Source organism: Fringilla coelebs (assembly GCF_963513975.1).
Source record: "Fringilla coelebs genome assembly, chromosome: 10".
Taxonomy (NCBI): domain Eukaryota; kingdom Metazoa; phylum Chordata; class Aves; order Passeriformes; family Fringillidae; genus Fringilla; species Fringilla coelebs.
In genome coordinates, this window is record NC_140036.1 from 6,187,630 (window position 1) to 6,211,383 (window position 23,754).

Sequence of the window (23,754 nt, forward strand, 5' to 3'; positions counted from 1 at the left end):
CGGTGGTTTGTTGGTGGTCGGTGGCGGAGGTGGCCTACAGGGGTAACAAATGATCTGCTGCACAGATGGCTGCGCCTGCACACTGGAGAACTGCCTGGGAGGCGATGACATCAGATCTCTGGATTGCGGATACACTGCAGCTTGGGCACTGGCTGTGTGCGCTGCGTATTCCCCGCACATCCTGACCCACTCCCTTCTTAAGGGGTCTCGATTTGCCTCATCCGTCCGAAAGTGTGTCGTGAAAAGAGTCCAGTACCTCTTCATAGGAGGCGGCACGGAATCGGTGTCGGTGTGTCACAGGGACTGTTTTCCTAACAAATACTTTCTGGCATTTGAAACAAAGAGAGGACAGCTAATCTTGCGAGCTAACCTCTGCTTGCCTTCCCCGCTTCTGAAGCGCCACGAATCTCTCCGCCACGCAGGAAAGGGGGAAAAGCTGATGCATTTTCTCGCTGGTCTCTGCGCACAGACAACAGCGATGAACAATCTGGCCGCGGAGGGCTGGGCTCATTTAGCGGCCTGCGCCTGACCCGGTGCTGGCAGCGGCCCTGCCCGGGCCTCCCGGAGCTGTGTGCCCCGCACCGCCCCTGCCGTAGTCGGGACAGCCGGGCGGCTGAGCGGGGCCGGGGCCGGGGCCGGGCCGGGGCGGGCGCGCAGGCGCAGCGCCGGGACATGGCGGCCGTGCGGGTGTTGCGGCGGGCGGTGGGGTTGTGCCGGGGCCGCGCCGCCTCGGGGGCCCGCCCGGCCCCCGTGCCCCAGCGCATCGAGGAGAAGCGCCGCGCCGCGCTGCTCGGCGGCGGCCAGGCCCGCATCGACGCCCAGCACAAGCGGGTGAGCCCAGCACGGGTGGCCGGCGGGGACAAAGCCCTGTCCCGCAGCCGCCGGGCGCAGCTGGCCGGGGAGGGCAGGCCGTGCACGGCGGGACTCCGCTCGGCTCTGGGGACTCGCGGCTTCGCGTGGCACCTGCAGACGCCCCTTTGCGGGAAGGTTTCTTCAAGCAGCGCTTAAGACTGCATTGCCTGTTACTCTGGGTACAAAAAAGAACAATTGCTTTACTAATTCCTTTACCTCAGAGTGGTTACCGAGGTTGGCTGCAATATGTACGAGAGGTAGTGTAGACAGAGTTGCAACTTCTGCCTGTCAATGGTAAGTCAGTTCTAGGTTGCTTAACACTTCTGAGCAACAGCTTCATTTTTACACCGTTGCTGCAAATTTAAGCTGATCTCTGAGATGAGAGCAAAGAGTTAGAAGAGTGGAAATAAGGCAAAGACAGGTGGGAGGGATGACAACAGGTGGGTTTTTAGTCTCCTGCCTCTGTCGTTCAGAATGTCAGCAGTGCTGATGGGAGTGACAGCAGAGGTTTCCTGTTTCTCTTCATTGCTTCTTGCTGGGAGACCTTTTCAGTAGTGTGCAAGATGGTTTGTAGGCATCAAGGAGGTGGGAATGGCGATTCCCATTAAGGTTCCCTCAGTGATCACTCTGCCTGTCAGCAGTGTCCTTCCCCTGTTATACAACATCTGAAGAGAGTTCAGTCTTACTGAGTTACATTCAGGACACTGGCACACCAATATACAAGCACTTCTGCATGTCTAGAGCCTCGAACAGCTTATGTTTTATATAAACTAAAACTTTGGCTTACATTAGGCTTTCCTGCATTTCCTGCTTTTCATGAGCTTTTTGGCCTACTGGTCAGAGGTTTTGTAGAAGCTGAGCTGTGTTAAAATGTCATGTTGATGCAGGGTCACATCATTCCCTAAAGGAGACAACCCTGGTGCCCTGCCCTTTGCAGACAGATGCCTACCATAGTTGGAAAGAACAGATTTGTTTGGTAGGTTAAGATATAAAGAACTTTGCAGTCATTTCTTACTACATAACACTGAGCAAGGGACATGTATATCTGGTCACTTGATTCTGTTCTTGGCCATTTTACCATTACCCTACTTTTGCCTGTAACAATGTCCAACAGGAAAAAAGCCAGAAGGATTTTGTCAGGAGATCCCTGCAGGCAGTCACACTTCCTCTTCCCCCTTATTTACTGCAATCAAATAATGTTTGAGTGCGGTGAATTGAACCCTGAGCTGTTGGGGAGGACTGGTCTAGCCATGGAAGGGTTCCCTGGTTAAGAATAGAAAAAAGGCCTTAATAGCAGCATTTAAATGTATATGCAAAAATTGCTGTGATGCATTTATATCCTATTAAAAATCTCTGAGATTGTTTCCTTTCTCCTGTGGTAGTGCTGTTCCAACAGTCAGCCTTCTGGCTTGCATTAGGTTTTTTTTTTGAAGAGGATAATCACTGCACAGGCTATTTCCAGCTTTGGGGGCCTGCAGTTGCTTAATGGACCCTGTGTAACAGATCAGGTTAGGTTTTGCTTGATTAAACTGCATCTGCTGGGGGTCAGCAAACAGCCAGAATCACCTGATGGTTCTGTTAATTGTTGCTTGCTCTGTTTCAGGGAAAGCTGACAGCAAGGGAACGAATTCTGCTGCTGTTGGACCCCGACAGTTTTGATGAATATGACATGTTTGTGGAACACAGATGTACTGACTTTGGGATGGACTCTAGTAAGAATAAGGTAGTTTTATTTCATATAACTCTTGTTTCAGTGTCCTCTGCTGTGCAGCTAGCCCACTGGTTGAAAATGGGCTCTTCTGTTCACATGTGATTTTTACTATTTGTTTTCTTTTTATGTATATAATTTTGGTTTGTAAATTTGCTCTTATTGCTCTCAGTTTCCATTTAACAGCTTACCAACTTTTCTGTTGTCTAAACTTGATACCTTTTTAATAAGGTCACCTTTTTGGTTCAAATACCTTCCTGGGAATTGTATTAGATTTGCATTTTAAACAGTAGAGGAGGCTGCAGAGCTTTGTTGGTGCAATTTTGTTAATCAGATCGGATATGGGGAAAAAATCAAGGTAGGTACTTCTGCTTCCCTACAGGTAGGATTAGAGTTATTAGGTGAAACAACTCAGATCTATATTTATGCCTGTGAAACTACAGTCATAAAATCCTTGAGGGCTTTGCAATCTGGTCTGGATGTTTGGAAGTCCCAGCATTTGTACTGCTCTGTTAGCCATTTGCACCCTGCTTGCTAAGGCACTTTCTGGCTATGTGGCCATGTATCCTAAACCAGCATGGTGCAGGGAGTTCCACACACACAGGGAAAATCCGTGGCTCCCCACAGTCTCTCACCATAATGTTGGTACCTGATAATGTTCTATCTGAGAAAAGTGTTCTGCTGTGGTTTGGTAGAAGGCAGCAGTGAGCTGCTGGGATGTCAGTGCCTGGTGCTGATGTGCCTGTTCACTGCGAATCTTCCTGCAGCCAAAGGCTGTTTGCTGTAGATTGTTGGTGTAGGGTGAGGAGCTGCTCTGTGTGTGCCCTGTGCTGCACACAGTGACTACAGCTTCTGTTTGTGCAGTACTTAAACCAGTTCATTGGGTTTCAGTCCTTCAGGTTGTACGATTGCAGCCTGTGGATGAGGGAGAGGGCAGCAGGGTTCCAGCAGGGGTGCTGGGGGTGGCAAAGGTGAAGGATCTGTTTGTTGGGTCAGACGGGAGGCTGATGACACTTGGTGCTGGGAAGGATATTGTGTTAGACCTTCTCCCCTCTCAGGGGATAGCAGAGCAAACATCTTTTTTCTTCAATTCTTTTTACTCTGTTCCCCAGCAAACTCAAATAACTGCTCGAGTTGCCTCTCACTGAGTTACTCCATGCTGCATCTCACACTGTTGATAACAGATTGTGTTTCTGAAAATAGGAGGAGCAGCAGAGTCCTGAGTGTGACAAGAGGGTTAATTTTTTCCCTTGTGCTTTAGAATTCACCCTTCAATGAGCTGCAGATTGTGTTTACAGAGCACAGTTTCACAACAGATGACCTAATGGTGGCCACTGAGCTGGAATATTAGTTTAGCATTGAATTTCTCAGAGTCCCTGGAACTTTCCTAGGGTAGGGTAGGACTTGTGCTCAAATCCAGGCCACTCTGTGGGCTGCTGGGGCTTTTGGGAGTCACCTTCACGTGGCAGTGGCTGAAGTACAAGTGTGTGCTGCTGTTCTGTGTGCCAGGAGCTGAGAGCAGTGCTGTGTGTGCGGCTTGAGAAAAGGCACCAGGCAAGTGTGACCTTCCTGACAGCAGACCACCTGGCATAAGTGGTCCTTAGAGTGGGCCCTGCAGTACACACTTCCCTTTTTTCCTTCCTTTTTTTCTTAATTTTTATTTTAATACCAAACAACAAAAAGCACTTCAGTGCCTGAAATTCCCTTTTTTACTGACAGCCCAGCAAAGTTCCTTTCCTGCTGTTGTCTTGAAAGACTTCTATATATTTTCTTTACTAGAAAGACAAAGCACTTTTTAAGACTCACAGGCTTCATTTCCTTGGCCAGTTCTTTCTTCCCTTATTTACAGGATGAAAAATGGGACAGGTCAAGTTCAAGTATTTGAGGTGACTGTAATTATATTTTTGGATCTGTCCAGGATTGTTTTTTATCCTGTATCAACACCTCAGAGGTTTGTGCACTGTGTCCATTCTTTCAAAAACATCAGCTAGTCCTGATAAAAGGTACATCCTATCCTATCTCTGAGGGCATGATTTGTCTTAATTTCAGATATTCTGAATTTGAAGGGAAACTGCTAAGTTCCCTTATCTTTACTCTAAAACATGATTAATATGTGATACTACCTCTAGTTTTCCTTTTTACAGCTGGGGAAAATCTTTGTGGAGCCCCCACTGCAGACATGGAAGATGAGACCTCCCAGGAAATCAGTCTTTGCTTTGTCTTAGTAGGAGTTTGTGGAAATTTTAGTAGACATCATTGTTGCTTTGATTTTTCTGTCTATTATTTTCAATTAATTTGTCTGTTTTTAATGCAGTATCCTGGTGACAGCGTGGTGACTGGCCGTGGACGGATTAATGGGAGACTAGCTTATGTTTTCAGTCAGGTAAAGTTTTACTTGTTTTTAAGTAGTGTGAACTTATTTCAAAGGATAAGTTCGCAGTAGTTCAGCTTGGCCATGTAGCAATGTACCTGTGGGAGGAAACAGGGCACCCTCAGACAAGAAGCAAAAAAACTTGTGATAGATAGCATATAAATAGATAGAATATACTTTTTATGTTAAAATATATTTTTTATATTAAAATAAAAGTATTTCAGAGGAAACAGGTAGAGGCTTATCTTGGTCACTCAGTGTGGAAGGCTTTCTTTCAGATCATTAGTAAGTGCTGCTCTGTTCTGGGCCACAAAGTAGCCTTTGTTCCATTTGCTGTCATGGCCAAAGTGGCTGTAGCTGTGTTACCTTGGAGCAAGGCATACGCTCTGCCTTTTTTGTCTTGGATGTGTGGTCCTTCCAAGGAGAGTCACTGTTACATGGACCTGAACATGTGGAGAGGAGCCAAACACAAATCTTCATTTTAGAACACAAGTAGGGGGCAGTTTTTGTATTAGTAGAATTTAAGAGTGCCCCTTCATGATACACCCCTCCCTTTTTATATTTAAAGACCTTTTTCCCTCCAAATTGAGCTGCCTCCTGAGATGCTGAACCTTTTTGGTACAAATGTTAGTCATAGCCATGCTGTCTCTGTCCACACAGTTTTTGGGGCTTCTTTGGGAGTCAGGCTTGGTAGGAGTGCAACAGAGAAACTCCCTGGGAGCTGCCTCTGGGCTCTGTTTGTGCCAGGAGGTGTTAATACCCTCTTTTTCTTCTGGATCAGTCCCAGGGCCTGTTAGAGATTTTTCTGCTTAGGCATTTTGGCTGACATAGTCCCTACAGCACCCCTTGGACATAACTCATGAGTCTGGAATGGTGACATGTGTCCAGGTTTGCATTTCCTCCTTGTAAAGGATGCTTGTATTGAGCTGGGATCATCTGCAGGCTGCATTGAGGGAGTCAGTTGTTTTGAAGCAGCATACCAAATATAGAGCACTGTAGGATTATGTTATTTACTAGCAATAATTGACAACATTTTAATGAAATTATTCTTTCCCTAATCTGAAAATTTGCTTTACTTTCAGGATTTTACTGTATTTGGAGGCAGTTTATCTGGAGCTCATGCCCAGAAGATCTGCAAGGTAATATGGCACAGAAGAAAACCAAAAAAAAAATGTCAGCATTCTTTTTTCAGTGTGTTGTGATGATGACTTTGGAGAAAATGTTTTATGACTGACTTTAGTGGGCTCTGATGTGTGCTATGCCTGAGAGTGCTGCCTCTGTAAACCTTTTGAGTGTGTGAGCTTTTCCAGGTAATACACACTTTGTTACATTTGTTACATGTTATGTCTTCTACTCTACTGCAAAGGGTGAGAGACTTGCCAAGTACAAATATAAATTAACTACTCATTGTCCCCTCGAACAAAGAGGAATGAATTCAGAGAAACTTTTTCCTCTAAACAGTGTGCTGTGAAAGTGTGTAATATTTAAAAAGAAAGCAAATGTAACAAGTAAACAGCCTGAAGATAAACAGTTCTACAACTTTGAGGTCACCTTGACCCTGAGAGTTTCTCTTATCAGACACTTGTGGCTATTTATTCCTGTTTGTCTGCTTGTCTTGTGAGAAGGGTTTTTGAATCCCAGGACTGGGGAGACAAGAACTCTTTAATGGATGAGTGTTGAGTGGTGTGTACTGGGAAATCTTCCTGAATTTTCTTGCCATGGAATCAGAGACAAGATTTTTGCTGTGGAAAGGCACAAGGCCTTTTATGCTGTGGAAATAACTATTCTTTGCCATAGGCTCCTCAGGAGTGTGTGGGTATAAAACTAGAAAACATGAAGACTTTGGGTTCTATAACAACTATTTAGTTTTACCTGGTCTTGATATTGGGAAGGACTTGAATTACCCTTTCACACTGGAGCTTTGTGGTGTCTGTACTGGGGAGGGATGGAATGGCACTGGAATGATGGGATGCTTTCTGGTGGGTTTTCTTTGATCTCTTCTTTCTAAAGCAGCAGGGTCTGATCACAGAACTAGGAAAAATGTGGGTCCTTCCTGATTGGTGCTGTTCTTGGTGGGCTCTAAAGCTAGAAGGCTCTAGAGGCATCAGTTGTTTTGGGGCTCAGTCTTTGTCAGTGTTTTAGGAAGCACTTGGAAGAACCTTGGGAAAGAAAATCCATATACAAGTCCCTGGAAAACAGCAGAACATGTCAGTGAATTCTAGGACTATACAGAAGTAGTTACCACCAGCTCCTGTTTGGGCTGGAGTTTTGGGTCTCCTGAGATACCACTGACTTGAGTGGCGCCAAGTGTAGTTTCTGTGTTTCTAGGCAATATAAAATTCAAGGTTGATGCTACAAGCACTCTAAAAGATGGGACTGGAATTGTAAATCACTTAGCAAGTTAAAGATTGTCTGAAATAATTTTATTTCAATGGATGAAAGGGCGGGGAAAAGCAAATTCAAAGTTCAAAATGGGGATTAATTGATGTTTTACAAAAATTATTTAGGAGCTAAAGCAGATCTTGATGTTAAAACAGATCTTAACATTTGAGTGCTGAAGTGTTATGAAAATGGCAGACATTTTACTGGAATTCAATAATCAGGAATATTTTGTGTAAGGAATGTAAGGAATTCAGTCCTCCTACTTAAGGCTCTTTTATAGTATTGTGTATGATCTTGAGGCAAGTAACCAAAATTATCAGAGCCTTAGAAAACAGGATGTGGGACTGAATTGATGGTGCTTAGGCTAGAAACATGAAGGGGAATATGAAGACTGAAGAGAGATTTGAGATACTTGAATGTACCCAAAAGTAAAGGCCAAGAAAGCTAATTGCTCTCCCTCACTGCTGTGTATCAAGACAAATGTAATGTTTAAATTTCTGGAGGAAAGATGTAATTTAGTCCTCCCAAAGAAGTTCTAAAAAGGGTAATCAAGCATTAGAATATACAGCTTAGAGAGATTCCACAGCCACCACTGCAACAAACTTTGAGTAGATGAGACATAACTGAGGGGCAGTTGAGGCCCCTTATGAACAGGGGGAGCCCTCAGCTGCACAGGCCCCTCTCCTGGGACCGTGTCACTCACACTGCATTATCCAAATCCAGTGCTGAGTGTGGAGATGCCCAGCTGGGAAGGCAGATATTTTTTGGGGTTCAGCTTAGCTGGGTCAATACTGAGGAGTTTGTGTTCATCACCAGATCATGGATCAAGCTGCCATGGTTGGAGCCCCCGTGATTGGGCTGAATGACTCTGGAGGAGCCCGCATCCAGGAGGGAGTGGAGTCCTTGGCAGGCTATGCAGACATATTTTTGGTGAGTAGGCTGCTGGATGGACAGGGAGTTTGGCATTCTCAAAGGTGGGCAAAACATGCAAGTGGGTGTTTGTAAGTAGATGTTAAAGTTATTGTTCTGTTACAGCCAAAGGATAAAAGGATAATAAGACTCAGACCTTGATTCTTTTCTTGGCTTTGGGCAAATGTACCCATGTGTTAAACAAGGGTCATGCTGAGCTCTGTAAAGCTCTGTGATCCAATGTGTAGTGAGAATGGGAATGTCCAGTGTTGATTGCTCTGGTGAAAGTTTTATGTCCTAGAGGATTTTTGTGGTTAGTACAAAAATTTTTCCCCAAGGTGCACTGCTGCTCATTTTTTCACAGAAATTACATTCTTTTATATGCTGCTAAAATACTTTGCATCAAATTGTGTGCACAGAACACTGTCCTTTCAGTAGGAAAGCAGGTATGATGTCAGGTCAGTCAGATGCTGACAGGTTTTGGGGTGGTACAGTCTGGGAGGAGCAGTTGCAGAAGTCGTTGTGACCCACTTGAGCACCAAGCAGTGTAAGTGGTCTTCTGAACAACACACCATCCATGCTGGATGGCAACCATACACCTTTGTGTAAAATTCAAGCCAGTGAAAAAACTTGATTAAAAAAAATCCCTCCCCCAGCTGGTCAGTAAGCTTACCTCTGAGTACAGTGTACCTATACATTCAAATGTCAGGGACATCCGGTGGCTCATGCTATCTCCTTTGTAGTCATGGTATGGGGAATCAGCTGTTCAGGAACAGAAATAAAAAACTCGTTTTGGTTCAATTTGCATCAAGAGATTCTCTCCAGATACTTGTCTGCCAGTAGATAAAACAGTCCTGTTTGTGATGATGAATTCTTGCAGAATCTGGGCACAGATTTAAAGACACACTTCTTTGGTAAAATCAGGGTTTTTTTCCTATTTCAGAGAAATGTTTTGTGTTCTGGTGTCGTTCCCCAAATCTCCCTCATCATGGGTCCTTGTGCTGGTGGAGCCGTGTATTCTCCTGCCTTAACTGATTTCACATTCATGGTGAAGGTAAGGGTTTGTCCTGAGCTGCTGCTGGTAACATTTATCATACACTAAGTGACCATATGGGAATGGGCATTTTCCAAGATGATCTCCTGCTTTGGATTTATATCTTGCATGAAAAGTTGAGAAAAACTTTCTCAGATAACTTGTGGACAATTGCATTTTCAGTGGATTTTTAATGCAGTGCAGCCTTTTAAAGAAATTTGTCCTCCTTCTTATTTTAAGGGAAGTCTCTAGAGGCTGTGGCTGTTCCTTAGGTGCTTTTGCATCTTGGCACTAGCCTTCACTGTTTCTGCTTTTCCCCTTCCCCCAGGACACATCCTACCTATTCATCACTGGGCCTGATGTGGTGAAGTCTGTCACCAATGAAGATGTCACCCAGGAGCAGCTTGGGGGTGCAAAGACACACACTGCAGTGTCTGGTGAGAGCTGGGAGCTTTACTGAACATGCTAATTGTGCTCAAAGTAAATGAGAGTAGTTCTGGCTAAACAGCCCGTTGGCCAATCCAGATGAGTCTAAGGGACACAGCTCTGCCTAAGCACAGGATCTGACTCTGCATCTGCTTTCCTTTCCTTTCAGCCCCTGTTTAGTAACAGAACACAAAGAAGGGAGAGTTCTGGGATTTGGAAGAGAAAGTAGCAAACCCACAAAAGATGCTAGAAGCAGGAATACTGTCAGGGAGTAGGGCTTAGTGAAGTCAGCCTGGGGTAGGGTTTTTTTGTTTGTTGTCCAGACATTTGCATGTGTTGAAAGATTCTCAACAGTCCCTTGTTTGCTCACTAATGTAATTGATTGAACTGCTTAACTATAAACCAAGTGGCAGTGTGAGCTGAAGCAGTTCTTTCTTCTTTTCCCCTCTGTGAAAATGTCTGTGAGTCATGAATCTTCTCAAGACTCAAATGACTGTAGGATCTCAAATTCTGTGTGAACGGAGCTGGTGATGAACCAAAACCACACACATACAGATGCTGCCCAGATCCAGCCCTTTTATAAAAAGCACTTGTAGTCAAACACTTGGGTGCAGCACAGTACCCTGATCAGAATTCCAGAAGGCTGGAATCCAGGTAGGGCTGTGCCAGCTGATAAACCACTTCACATTATTTTAAATATGAGGTCAACAATGCAGACCTGTTCTGGAGGAAGTTTGACACAGCACGTGTTTTCTAGATATTTTTAGCTGGTCAGATTTGGTGGCTTAAAACTCCTGATTGTTAACAGCTCAAGTTTAAAGAGTCCTGCTGGTGCTTGTTTCTATCTTTATTGGTATCTATTTGGAAGGAAAGCTTGTACAGTGATTTCATCCTGCTTTGCTGTGTCTGTGCAGGAGTTGCACACAGAGCCTTTGAGAATGACATTGATGCTCTGCTGAACCTCCGAGAGTTCTTTAATTATTTACCCCTGAGCAACCGGGACCCAGCTCCAGTGTGCGAGTGCCATGATCCTAGGTAAGGGCAGCCTGGCTGAGCTCTGTGCTTTCTGAGCACTGCATTTGATGGCTTCTGTGGCTTGAGGGGCACAGGGATATGGGTGTTCTGTGCCTGGGATCTTGGCAGATAATTCTGCATTCTGGTATGTGAATATGGGAAGTGTTCCAACATATGTGTGTTCGTTGTTAGGTTTAATTCTGTTTTCTGAAAGGACTGTTGTCCAGGCTGTGTGCAGAATGTGGGGAAAAGCAATCTCTGCTCAGGTGGGCTGCCCAGTCCCTTGGAAGGAGTGAGAGAGGTAGGAAATAGCACAGTGAGTGGCAGTGGGGAGAACTTGCCCTGTTCTGTCAGCTGTGTCTGTTGGATGAGTTCTGCTCCTAAGGGTTATAGGTGGGCAGGCAACAAGGAGGCAGAATGCTTTGTGTGTTATGTACTTGTCTCAGGCTTATTGTGGAGTTGGCAACATAATACAGGAAGAACTTGAGCCATTTCAAGAGGGGGAAAATGGCAACTGTCTGGGCTTTTATCAGGGAATTTTTCCAGAAGCTGAGAGACAGCCAGAGAGACAGCACGGGACACTGAGCAGAAAGCCTTTCTAGGGCTGGAAGGCAGAGAATGTCAGTGGAGTAAAAGTATTTTGACCCAAGCTCCAGTTGCACTCGAAATTCAGCCCTTTCCCTAGGGAACCCTCAAGAGGCTGTTGCATTCTCCTGCATGGGAGTGGTGCCTGAATATGTTCCTTTCAGCTCCCACATGTGTGTGATATGTCTTGGGGCTCTTTATGTGTGATGATTTTAACATGTGAGTCTGGAAGGTTATTTTCTCTTCATCCCTCAATGTGCTTTTCAGTGTCTGTGTAACAGTTTGTTTGGGGAGGTGCTTTTGGATTAATTTTACAAATCACCGTGGTGGTCCCTGAGATACATTTCTCACTTTTTTAAACAGAAAAAGAAATTTGCCATTTTCTTTTAGAGAATGGCTGCACAGGTCAATTAATTACTAGTCCTAAATTTTTCTGAGGTAGGTGTTGATCTTTAGGAGTTCATTAAACTGTGCCAGTCTGGTTCTGTTCTGTTCTCGACTGCTCTGCTTTGTTAGTGACAAAACCAAAGCAAATCTCTTGTATTATTTTCTGAGTTAGGGGATTATCTTTGAGGTTATCATGGTCTTTATATAAGCATTCAACAAGTTGTACTGGGATAATTGATCTCTACAGACTTGATTTTGGTATTTTAATTTCACTATAGAAGCAACAGTCCATTTCTTAAATCATTGTACTTTTTAACAGGCAGTTAATTTGTGAGAAGCAGTCAGTGAGGTTGTAACTACTAAAGTATAAGAGATTTGTGTCCCTTAAGAAAAAAAGAACTTATCTTTTACAAGGCATGAGATATAATAAATGCAATTTGTACTAAGAACTTCAGTTTAGTAGCCTTTATACATGTGAAGGCAGATCTATTTGTTAAATTTATCTGGTTTTATAGCAGCATCTCCCAATAGTTCTCCTGTTTATGGTCCTAATGCACAGATTGGTATTATTTCATCTGGACAAACTGACATCTTAATAGATTCCTTCTGCTTGGGATTGATGTGTTTGATCCTTACAGCTGCTCCAGTCCCAGTCTGTTCCTCTAGAGTAATTGCTTTCTTATTGCATTGTTTTCACCACACAAAAAATTGCCACAAATTAAATGTAACCTACTTGTGCTTTTATTGTGAAGCCCTGGGGCTGTTGAGGGATGTTTGATTGGTTTGTTTTTCCCTCTACTTAGGTAAGTTCTTTCTGGTGTCGAAAAATGCCAGCCTTGGCTGCTGAAGCTTGTGTTGGTGGGTGTGTTGTCAGTGGCCTGGCTTCCAAGGACTTAAAAGTTTCTTGCAGTACCCAGCTGTCCCTGGTGAGATGTCCCCTGCCTTTGGGAGGTGTCTGATGCATTGCATTTGCTGTATGGCATAGTGGGATTTTACCTCTCTCTGTGTCTCTACAAACTTCTGGAGGAGGTTATTGCCAACTGTTGGTAACCAAGTGCACTTTCACTTTTGCATTGAATGAAACCCAGTGTCCATCTGGTGAGGGTGTCTCCAGCTGTCACAGGCTTTAACAATGAGCAGCAGTTCTGTGCCACTAAGTGGGATCTGTGAGAAATACCTCTGAAGCCCAGTGAGTGCAGCAGCAAGCTCCAGATGTGCTGTGTCTGTAGACATTTGAAGGAGATTTTCAAATGTGGTATCCTGGATAATGTCTTCATTTTGCTGATGGCTATTTTAATGCTGTTAAAATTTCCTTCAGCACTGTGAATTTATGGAAGCAATAATTTAATCTTTTCACTTGTACCCTTTGGGTACCACAGGTTACAGGACAGAGTTTGGAGCACATCTGTATCTACTTTATACTCAAGAAAGTTTAGAATTTTTTTTATCTTAGGGTTTAGTATGTTAAAACAAGTTTAACTTCTTCAGATTAATGTTCCATTATATCATTTTATAGAAGTGTTTGTATGCAATATTTGTATTTGTATGGAAAAAGCACTTGAAGTGTTGCTGTCAGGTTTGTTCTATAAATAGATGTGTCTCTTCACTTCCCTGCAAGGGACTGTGTCTCCCTCATCCTGTGTCTGAGGAAGCACAGAGACAGCCATGGGCCTGCACTTTAAACTTTTGTCTGATTTTGTTAAGCTGCACATCACTTTCTTCAGTTTTGAATTGTGTGGCTAGAACCTTGTGTTGTCTCATTCAAAATGTACTAAATCATGGCATTGTTAAAATAATAATTCAGTAAGAACTCCCACAGAAACACCATTTGTTACAGAGATCACTATTTTTATGGAATAGCACAAATATGCTCCCTGAAACCTTCTCAATGGTGCTTCATAAAAATTGACACCCCTGCACTGAAGCCTCAGACCCAGTGGGTGCCACTGCTGAGTGGATCCCTAATGAGAGTAATGTGATCAGAGCTGGGGAACTGATCCTGTCACTGCTGATGGCAGGGCAGGATCGGTGTTATAGGAAAACTCCACGTGAAAATGTGTCACTGGAAGTGGAGAAACAGGAAAGACTCTTTAAATACAGCCTGTGAAGGGAAAACACAGAGGGTGGATATGTTTTCTCCATGTTTTCCCTACTCTGCTTGTTTGGGGCACAGGAAATGAGTATGGAAAGGTTTCCTGCAGCTCAGTGTGTTCAAAGCTCCGGGTGACAGCATGGGCAGGGCAGGGTGAGTGTGCAGTTCCTGAGCTCCTGTGTGTGCCAGGGAGCCTCGGGCTGCTCTGGGAGAAGGGCTCTGCCTGGCCGGCTGTAGGGACTGGGCTGTGCTGCTGCTGCCCCCATGTCCCCAGGAGCCTCTGGGCTGTGCCCCCATGATGCCTTGAGAGGCTGACCCAGAACAGAGGCTAGACAGATTTAAAGGCATAAAGTAGGTATTTATTAAAAGGCTTTAAAACGATACACCTTGGGCAGTACAAGAGCCCTGCCGTGGCTCTGCCCAAGAAGGACGACTGGTCACAAGTTTTCACACTTTTATAACTTTTAGTCCATTTAGATATTGGGGTCAATTGTCCAATTACAGCTTTGTTCTCCTCAATTTGCTGTTGTTTATGCTTTTTGGGCCTGAGGCTGTAACAGTTGTCTTTGGTTCTCAAGCTGGAAAAGGATTGTTTTGTCTAACTACCCTGTGAAGAGAATTACTAACACTTAATATGAAGTTCAGAGTCACACACTAAGGCAGTAGAGAATCTGAAAAATATGAAATCTAAAACTTAAGGCATCAGCCACACCCGTCTGTCCCGTGAGCCGGCAGTGCCCCCTGCAGCCCGGCCGCCTCCCGGCCGTGTCCGCACAGCCCTGTCGGGCCTGCTGCTGGGGGCTTCCTAAGCACAGGTGCCTGTGGAAGAGAGAACTGATTATTTTCTCCATATGTGAGGAGGTTCTGAATTTTCTGAGAGGTGGAAATGTTTACTTGAAGTTTTGATCTTGGTGCTCATTTGGTCATAAATGCTGTTGCTCACGCTTACTTGCTCTCCACAGTGACCGTCCGGTTCCAGAGCTGGACACCATTGTCCCAAGTGAGTCAGCCAAAGCCTATGATATGCTGGATATCATACACTCTGTAAGTCTGACAGTGTTCACATTAAAGATGCATATATTACATTCTGGGTCTAAATAATTGACAGAAACCAGTAGAATGGCACTGAAGATATAGATACTGTTACTAATTTATTTCACCTTTCTAACTGACTGTTTCTACCTGTGTAGTAGCTAGCTGTGAATGGGCAACAAAAATTGCAGGGGAAAAAAATATTTCAACAGAATCCCAAGATTTGTTTTCAGGATACATCTTATGCTGTATACACAACTATTCAGATGAAGGATGCTGCAATTTAGTTCTTTCTGGGGTAGAATCCCCCTTCTGTTGCTTGGCCCCTCCCTGAACCTTGGTGCTCCTGTCTTGGATTCTGGCACTTCTGTATAAAAGTAATGAAGTACCCAGAATGCAGAGATTTACCCTTCCCTGGTTATGCTAAGAGATAGTGTACATACGCAGTACAAGAAAATACGTGTCTATTTTTTTTGAAATTACAAAGTATGCAACTTGCTGCATTTAGACTCACTTTAGTGGCAAAAGCAAGCTCAGGGTATTTTTAATCCTTGGATTCTTTCACTGTGATTTTCAGCACTGTGTGTAATGAAAGTTAAAAGGTGGCATGTAATAGAAATCATTAGGTAAATTAGGAGAAAACCCTCAAGCCCTCCCACAGATTTTGGGAAGTATTAAGGAAAGAAATAACACCACTTTTATACTGCTTAAATTTTTTGCAACTTTTTTAAGACTGAGGCGAATGAAATGACTGGCACACTGCAGAGTATATGGGAATAGCTTCCATAAACAGATGGAACTGGGGAATCCTGCTGGAAGCCCAGGCAGCCATGTGTAGGTGTCGCTGCTGCTCCATGGATAATTCTGATCTCCTGGACCGTGCTGAGTTCTGATCATGCCTCATGCACCAGGGCTGTCCCTTGGCAGGGCACACACTGAGCTCCAGCCCGAGGGAAGTGCAGCCACACGGGTGTGTGGTTCCAGGTGAATGCTGGCTGGGCACTGTATCCCCTGCATTCCCTGGGGCATACCCAGCACTGGCCCTGGGGCAGAAGGGCTGTGCTGGCTGCTCCAGGAAAGGCCTCTGAGCTTGCCAAGAGAGAGAGATTACATCACATCTATCGCAGGGAGCTCCTGAGCTCCAGGAAGTACTGTTTTATCACTGGAAATCAGTCTGTAAGTCCGTTGCTAATTAAGATGTGAGAAAGAAGTTCTTAACATGGGATTTGCATTTTGTTCTAAGCCAGGAAGAAAGGCTTCCTTCAGTCATAAAGGTGTTCCCTGATGGAACACGTAACTGACAGTTTTGGTAGTTTCTATAGGACTAGTTAATTCTTGCACTGTAGGCTGCAAAGACTAAAAGGTTTCCCTTCCTCTCTTTCCTTCAAAATTCTGCAAGTTCTGAACTCTTTTAAAAGTTGCAATACTAAGGTAACTGAGTTTGTGTTTGCCTGTGTATATATGCACCTCTGTTTGGCCTCATACGGGCTCTGCCTGCCTCTCCATTGCAGATTGTGGATGAGAGGGAATTCTTTGAGATCATGCCGAGCTATGCCAGGAACATCGTGGTTGGATTTGCCAGGATGAACGGACGGACTGTTGGGATCGTGGGCAACCAGCCCAAAGTAGCCTCAGGTTAGAGTCCAGTGTGAGGCTCTTAACAGTGCCTTGCCTCTGTCTCTTTCTCTGCATGCTGTGTAAGGTCAGAGCTGTTGTGTTGTGTGCTACTCCACTCATTCTGTGTTTTTCCACCACTTGCTTTGTCTTGAACCTCACTCTAATGCAGCTGTGAAATGAACTGCAAACCATCTCTTTAGTGGCTAACAAGGTGATCTTGCTCCCAGGTAATTAAATCAGCACTGCATCCAGCCCAAGAGGAGCAGCAGCTGCACATGGGGTGGGGAGAAGAGCACCACTCATTTGGCAGCAGCCTGCAATTAACTGGGTTAATCATAGCATGGAAGCTGCACATGTCCTTCCACGGCAGTAAAATCCCTAAAACTCACCTGTAGGGTGAGGGGACTTTGCTATCTCACTGTAAGTGAACAGTGCAAAGCCTTCAGATGCACAAGTGTGGAGCTCTTGACCTCACATGGTTTGGATCTGGAGGTACAATGTGCAGCTCTAGATAAGATCACCCTTCTTAACTGTCCAGGGATTTTGCTTTCTCTCCTTACTCAGTAATTTCTGAAGTGACCTTCCCCAGTCAGAACATTCTAGTTCTCTCCTTGTTTTTAATTCCTGTGTCTATTTGTTTGGGAAAGTCAGATGACCCAGTATGGTGTTTCATCTCTACAAGATATGACCATCAAGATACTAGACAGAAGGTTTTAATATAAATTTAACCTTCATTTAGCACTTTAAATTTTAACAGCTCATTTTAACATTTCACATAGAGGCTTTGACACAAAATGTGTTTTGTTTTAATATAGTTGTGCATAATATAATTCTAAATGGCATTGAAACAGAAACACTTTCACAGTGTGTCTAGTGTTCTTTCTCAAAAAATTATTGGACTGTTTAATGTCTGTGTTTTTTTAATGGAGAACTCTGTAACTTTTCAATATGACTGATCTGAAAAATTGTAATGACAAGAAAGTTACAGAAAAATATTTTAAATTACATGTATGATATTAAACTGTTATGTTTTGGGATAGAAAGTCTTTGCACACAGGGTCAGAAAAATTAAATGAGCCTTTGAGTGTGGCTTGTTCTGTGATCTTAGTTCTAAACCAGGAAAGCTTCATGGCAGATTATCTCCACATTATCTACATATAAGCTTTTCCTTTATGAAGACAATACAGCTAAAATATTGTGGTTTTGAGTTACCTTGAATTACTGCAGATCCCTGGAGTTGCTAACCCCTTTTTCTGTGTTCTTAACCTCAGGGTGCTTAGACATAAATTCTTCTGTGAAAGGAGCCCGCTTTGTTCGGTTCTGTGATGCCTTCAACATCCCCCTGATCACGTTTGTGGATGTTCCTGGGTTTCTGCCAGGTATGTCTTATCCTTAGAGTTCACGTGGTGCATGGTGGTGTTGGTGCTAAAAATCCGTTTTCAGAACTCTGGGAAACTTTTGCTACAGTAGACTTAAACCAGGTTTTAAAATCCCACTTTTTGGGACAGAAACTCTGTATTCCAACTACAGTAGTCATCACAAAAGGATAGTGGAATGTGCAAAAAATTGTAGGAAAACGAAATAGTGCATAACTAACCAGTGTGTTCAGGAGTCACAAGGCTTTGCTGGAGTTACCTAAGGAGAGAGACACATCACACAGTCAGGTAATACTGCAGTCTCCAGCAGCCTGGCAGAGACACTGGGATGGCCAGTTTGCCAGGGCCAGGCTTGGGGATACCATGCACTGGAAAGCTCTGTCCTACTGCCAAAAGCTGTGACTGTGACCTGTGCAAGGAAAAAAACCTGCATTCTCTGCAGCTGCTGCCCTTGTTGTTGGTGTGAAGTTACACTGATGGCTGTATTGTACCAAGGTAAATGCTGAGCTGTGTTTTTAGATGTTGTTTGCTCTGCACAGCTCTTGCTGGGCCAGGGGAGGCAGTCCAGTGCTGTCTCCCTGCCCGTGGGACAGGATGAGAGGAGAGCTGGCACTGCTGGCTCTGGGAAGGGAGCAGTGGCAGCCAGGGCCACTTGAAGATGTTCCACCCACATCTGCTGCAGTCCCGCAGCTGATCCTGGCACGTGTTGCTCTTCAATTCTGCTGCAGCAGGAAAACCTGCCTCCTCCACCTGCTGCACCTGCTGCCCAGAGAAGCTGTTACAGTCCTGTCTCTCAGACCTAGGGCTAAACCAAGGTTCTTTTGCTCTGCATAGACACAAAGGAGAAAATCCCAACCAAATATTCTTAAAAGATAAAAACCACTAAAGTTTACTGAAAAACTATGGAAAATTAAGGAACATTAGCAAAACAGGAAATGCAGCATAAGATTACTTAGTCACAACATAGACTTAGACCACCAAACATAGAAAACCTTTAAACCCATTCAATGTCACATTCTGTAAGAAGAGAGAAGAAGAAGAAGAAGGAAGGGAGAAAACCAGAAAGAAAAGATACAGAAAAATAACTTCCAGCTCCTAGGTTCCAGTGATGTAAAACTCCAAGATAAAGGTAAAGGACAATGTGCTTGCCTCATGCTCAGGCTTCTTAAAGCCTCTTTGATGCTCCAAGACACTTCTCAGTGGAAAATGCCTGTGTAGGCATGTAGAGGTACATCAGTGAGGAAGGGGCTGTGATGAGCCTGCTTTCAACATAGGCTCTCTGAGCAGGTAATATTAAAATGACCCATTACAAAACAGGCTGAGATAGGACTATTAATGTTATACAATCAAATCTAATTTTAATACTGTTGTACAAACCATGGTTTACCTTGAGGCCTCTGCAGTTCTCAAAGCATCAGAGTGTGACTATTCAGCATTCCAGTTCCTGCTTTAACACAATGGAGTTGGCATGTTTTAACCAGGAGTTCCTCTCCTTTCTCCCCAGTGTAGGCTCAGCCACTTCCTCTGGTACAGACCAGGCAGTGGCTTGGTGTAAGCAGACACTCCAGCAATCCAGATCTGAGCAGTTGCTCAGAATCCAAGAACTATTTCCATATAGCTAATTCAAAGTAGTGACTTGATACGGCACAATAAATATTGATTGATACTGCACAATTAAATGTTGGTTTGAAAGCAGATAAACTGAAGGAAAAAAAAAAGATGAACCTGAAGAGATGAGACCTGAGGTTTGATTATGATCCAAAAACTGCTGTGTTTTAAGGGATTTGGAAGATTAGACCATTAGCATTAGAAATCTCAGATTAAGTAACAAATTCTGATTCCTACTGCTGGTCATATCTGTAGTCTTGAAAATGCTCTGAATGTATTTTGTTCCTAGGAAGGTCCCGTCTAGCTCAGCTTTGCTTCTGTGACCTTCCATACAAACAGCTGCTGCTCTGATTTTTGTGTTGCTCAGTATCTTGCAGAGAACACTGCCTGGCATGATCTCCAGGGTATTAACATGGCTGTGGTGGTGGTGAGGTTTGCTCCTGGTGACGGATGATGGGGTTGTGTGAATTCCCTGGAGTGAAGCAATTCCCTGTCCTTTGCAGGCACTGCTCAGGAGTACGGAGGGATTATACGTCACGGTGCCAAACTGCTCTTTGCCTTTGCAGAGGCAACTGTGCCTAAGATCACTGTCATCACCAGAAAGGTAAGCTGGCAAATTCCATGGAGATCTTCCAGAGTTCCTTTTGAACTAATGGCAATTTTAGTTAAACCAAACTTTGTCTGTCTGTCCCAGTGGTGCTTTCTATCATTGTCACATCTCTGTTTGTCCCATTTGGTAACACCTCTTTGTATAGCATTACAAGGGGCCACTTCTATTCCCACACCATTACCTTAGTTCCTTCCTTCCTCTTGTCTCCGTACCCATCTGGAACTCCCAATTTCTGCTCCCTGCTTTCTCTCTGGAATGCCTTCACTCAAGTACTTGTCCCATGTCAGCCAGCCTGTCTCACTAAGGACATGCCATCTGTTTGCAGCAATTCTGCTTTCTCCCATCTTGTCTCCTGAGTCTCCCTCTGCAAACCCAGCACTGGCTGCATCTGGCTTCTGCTGTCTGCAGGTTGAACATGCATGTGGCTTCTTTTCCTTCCCAAACTTCTGCTACGCTCTACCTCATCTTCCTTTCTCCATAAGGTACCTGACACCCTACTGCCATAAGCTCTGGGGCTGGCACCTTACAACCTTAGCCTTCTCCTTGCTGCCCTGCCCCTCCTGTTCATTTTTCTGATACGCTTTTGGCTTATCACAGCAAAAATAAAGAACAACTTTCTGTTCCTTTGCCTTCTCTGATTTTTCCAAGTATTTCCATGCAGTACTTGTCAATCCTGCAGCCCTGCTGCACTGTTCAGTACTACCCTGACAGGGACTGCACTGCAGTTTGCTCTGCAGTCTTGCAGTATCTGTTCATCACTGCTGTTTGGAGCATTTCCAGTTCCAGAATGGAGCACTGCAGAGCCTGAGTGCTGCATTCCCTGGCCAGGAAATTCCAGAAGTACACTGCCTGGTTGGTTTGTGTGCATGTGCAGGGTGCAGGTTGAGGCCTTCTGGTCTGGATACACACTGACACCTCCCTGCCTGCCTTGCAGAATGGGCTTTGTCAGCAGCCCCCTTCTTTGCTCTTTTGGGGCTCTAGTTGAAGTGGTGTCTAGTCCTAGGAGATTGCTGCCACAAAGTGGAGATGCTCATGCTCTCCTTCAGATAAAAGCCCCAGCTGCTTGCCTCTGGACTAGAAAAAGCTGCAGGAGCAATGCAGGCTGTTGCTGCTGCAAGGCTGCTCCTGGAGTGGATGCCCTGGTTTGTGTCGCAGGCCTATGGAGGTGCCTACGATGTGATGAGCTCCAAGCACTTACGAGGAGATGTGAATTACGCCTGGCCCACAGCTGAGGTGGCCGTGATGGGAGCCAAGGTGAGTCCAGGCCCTTGTCACTGTGGTGCAGCAGTGCCCTGCCAGCAGCACCAGTGCCATGCCAGCACCGTGGGCTGTCCTGGGGCTGGAGGCAGGGGGATGCTCCCATGCCCTCACATGGAGGACATGGCCTGAGGGACTGTCACTGACCGAGCCCTTCTGTTCCCAGGGTGCTGTCCAGATCATCTTCAGAGGAAAGGAGGCAAATGCAGAGGAGGAGTACGTGGATAAGTTTGCAAACCCTTTCCCTGCTGCCATAAGAGGTATGGTTGTCTCCCACACTTTCACTTGGTTTGCCATTGCATGGAGATAAAGTTGTGCTATTGAGTAAACCTTCTGCTAACAATTAAGTTATTTAGGTAAGATAGTTGTGTCTGAGTTAGAAAGGTGATGCTTAATCACAACCTGTGCACGTGGACAACATCTGGACATAGGACACCTTCAGCTGCGGAGAGCCTGGTGAAAAGCAGGGACTGCTCTGCAAAGTGCATTTTCAATTATGTAAATAATAGGTGTCTCAAAATTCAGCCTTTTCCTTTATAGCACAGGTGCTTTGACAACCTGTTATACAACCCTCAATGCAAAGCAGTGGTCTTAAGAAAGACCAGGGCCAGTTCTGTTCTCCAGAACTCTCAGTTCTCAAGTTTTCCCACTGTTTCTACTTCCAGTTTTGGAGCAGTAATTGTGCTCTAAAAGGCAAGTTATATTCAGAATTAAAAAATAGACTCAGGAATGTTTCCTTCTCAGTCTATTTTAAATGTAGTTAATTTATAACTTGTGAACTTATTTATTCCAGCCATTGTTTTGATTTTGCTAACTTGTGAGTTAGCCTAGATACAAAAGGCTGGGAGGCAAACACTTCATGGTTGGTCAGGTGGAGGGGTTTTTTTGTTTTAATCTTTTGCAGGGTTTGTTGATGACATCATCCAGCCTTCCACCACCCGCACACGCATCTGCCATGACCTCGATGTACTGGCCAGTAAATCCCAGTCCAGTCCTTGGAAGAAACATGCCAACATCCCACTGTGAGGGTGAGCAGGGGCTGCCCATGCTGGGAGACATTCTGAATACAAGTTCTGGTTAACTCTCTGGTTAATGGAGGTCTGCTTAGCAATAGCAATAGTTCTTTTAATTTTGATTTTTGCCAATAATCACCAATAAATCATAGCATATATTTAATCTGGGGGTCTGACCAGCTCACCTCTCTAAACCCTTTCTTGGTGGTTAATACTCAACACACTCCGCCCTGCCTGCTGCAGATGAGCTGTTACTAATTGCTCAAGGTCAAACATTCCTTGGCTCCCTCATTCCATAGGCCCTGGAGGTGGCTCAGTCCTGCCTGAGCTACCTCCCACTGCTGGGAAGTTGGACCGCTGTCGAGTTCAAGGGTATTCCACTGGCCACAGACTTTGGAGTCTGACTCCACCACTAACTCAGAGAGGACAATCCTGAGCCTGGGTTTCAGTGCCCTGGAGACCAGGCCCTGCTGATCCCAGACTCAGCTGTTCTTTTCCTCTGTTAGTCTGGCCTGTGGCAGCTTTTCCCTGCTGGCTGCAGCAGCTGGGTCTCAGAGCCCGAGGACAGAGGTGGGTGGCACAGGGGAGGCACAGCCAGTCCACTCTTAAGAACAACAGACAAAAAAGGGCAGTTTTGGTGGGATATGCAAACCCTCCTCCCTCAGCAGAGGCTGGAACAGAGACCTCCAGAGGCCCTTTCCAGCCTCCTTTCTCTGGGATTATTTGCCAGCCTTGCCAGGAACCACTGCAGGAGGTGTTGCTCTGATCAGCTCTGGGCCTGTGCTCACCTGCTCAGCAAAAGCTGCAACTTCCCTCCAGCCCCAGGGCAGTGAGGAACAGCCACGGTCACATTTAGTGCTGCTGCTGTAGTCACCTGGCTGCCCCGAGTAACTGGCATTTGTGGTGTGACAGAGCCTCCCTACCTGCACTGCAGCTGCTGCTGCTCCCTCCCCAGCACAGGCCTGAAGGAGGAGAGAGGTAGGATGGCCGTGTCCCAGGCAGCTTCTCTTCCCAGGAAAGTGCAGTGACTAGAGCTGTGGAGCTTGAGCTTCTACCTAGGGGAAAAAAAGCAACAGCTAAACATCATCCAAAAGCACAATATAAAAGCATCACAAGTAGGAGTTCCAGCTCCCCAGGTTTTTGGCTGCATGGGAGGCAGCACCTTCAGGTTGCAGACACACTGGCTGTCCTGGCTGTGGCACATGTCTGTACAGCTTTGTAAGTTGTTTCCTAACCTCAGTATTGCTACAGACTCCAACCTCTCTCCCATCCCTTTCCAGCACAAGAATTGGGCTTTTAGATCCTCTCCATTTCCAAACAGGCAGTTGCTCTACCAGGACATGCTGGAAACAGGCTTGAAAGCTGCTCTGACGAGGCTTCTGAGAATTTCCTTGAAGTCCAGTCACCTAAAAAAACAAGAGGTACAAAATAAAATCCCTTAAATAATGTGTAGCTCTTGAACTTAGCAGCAAGGCAAGTTAC

At 45.0% G+C, this 23,754-nt stretch overlaps 1 protein-coding gene across 1 annotated transcript; it reads left to right on the top strand.

The window, feature by feature from the left end:
• Positions 1-594: 594 nt before the first annotated feature.
• On the top strand, positions 595-23,681 carry PCCB (propionyl-CoA carboxylase subunit beta). Its single transcript, XM_084212630.1, has 16 exons — positions 595-831; positions 2,456-2,575; positions 4,875-4,943; positions 6,014-6,070; positions 8,130-8,243; positions 9,166-9,276; positions 9,584-9,692; positions 10,596-10,716; positions 14,722-14,803; positions 16,303-16,426; positions 17,680-17,787; positions 19,896-19,996; positions 21,158-21,256; positions 21,426-21,519; positions 22,164-22,287; positions 23,553-23,681. The coding sequence occupies exons 1-15, from the start codon at positions 673-675 to the stop codon at positions 22,283-22,285; spliced, it is 1,590 nt and encodes a 529-aa protein (XP_084068756.1). The 5' UTR covers positions 595-672; the 3' UTR covers positions 22,286-22,287; positions 23,553-23,681.
• Positions 23,682-23,754: the final 73 nt, after the last annotated feature.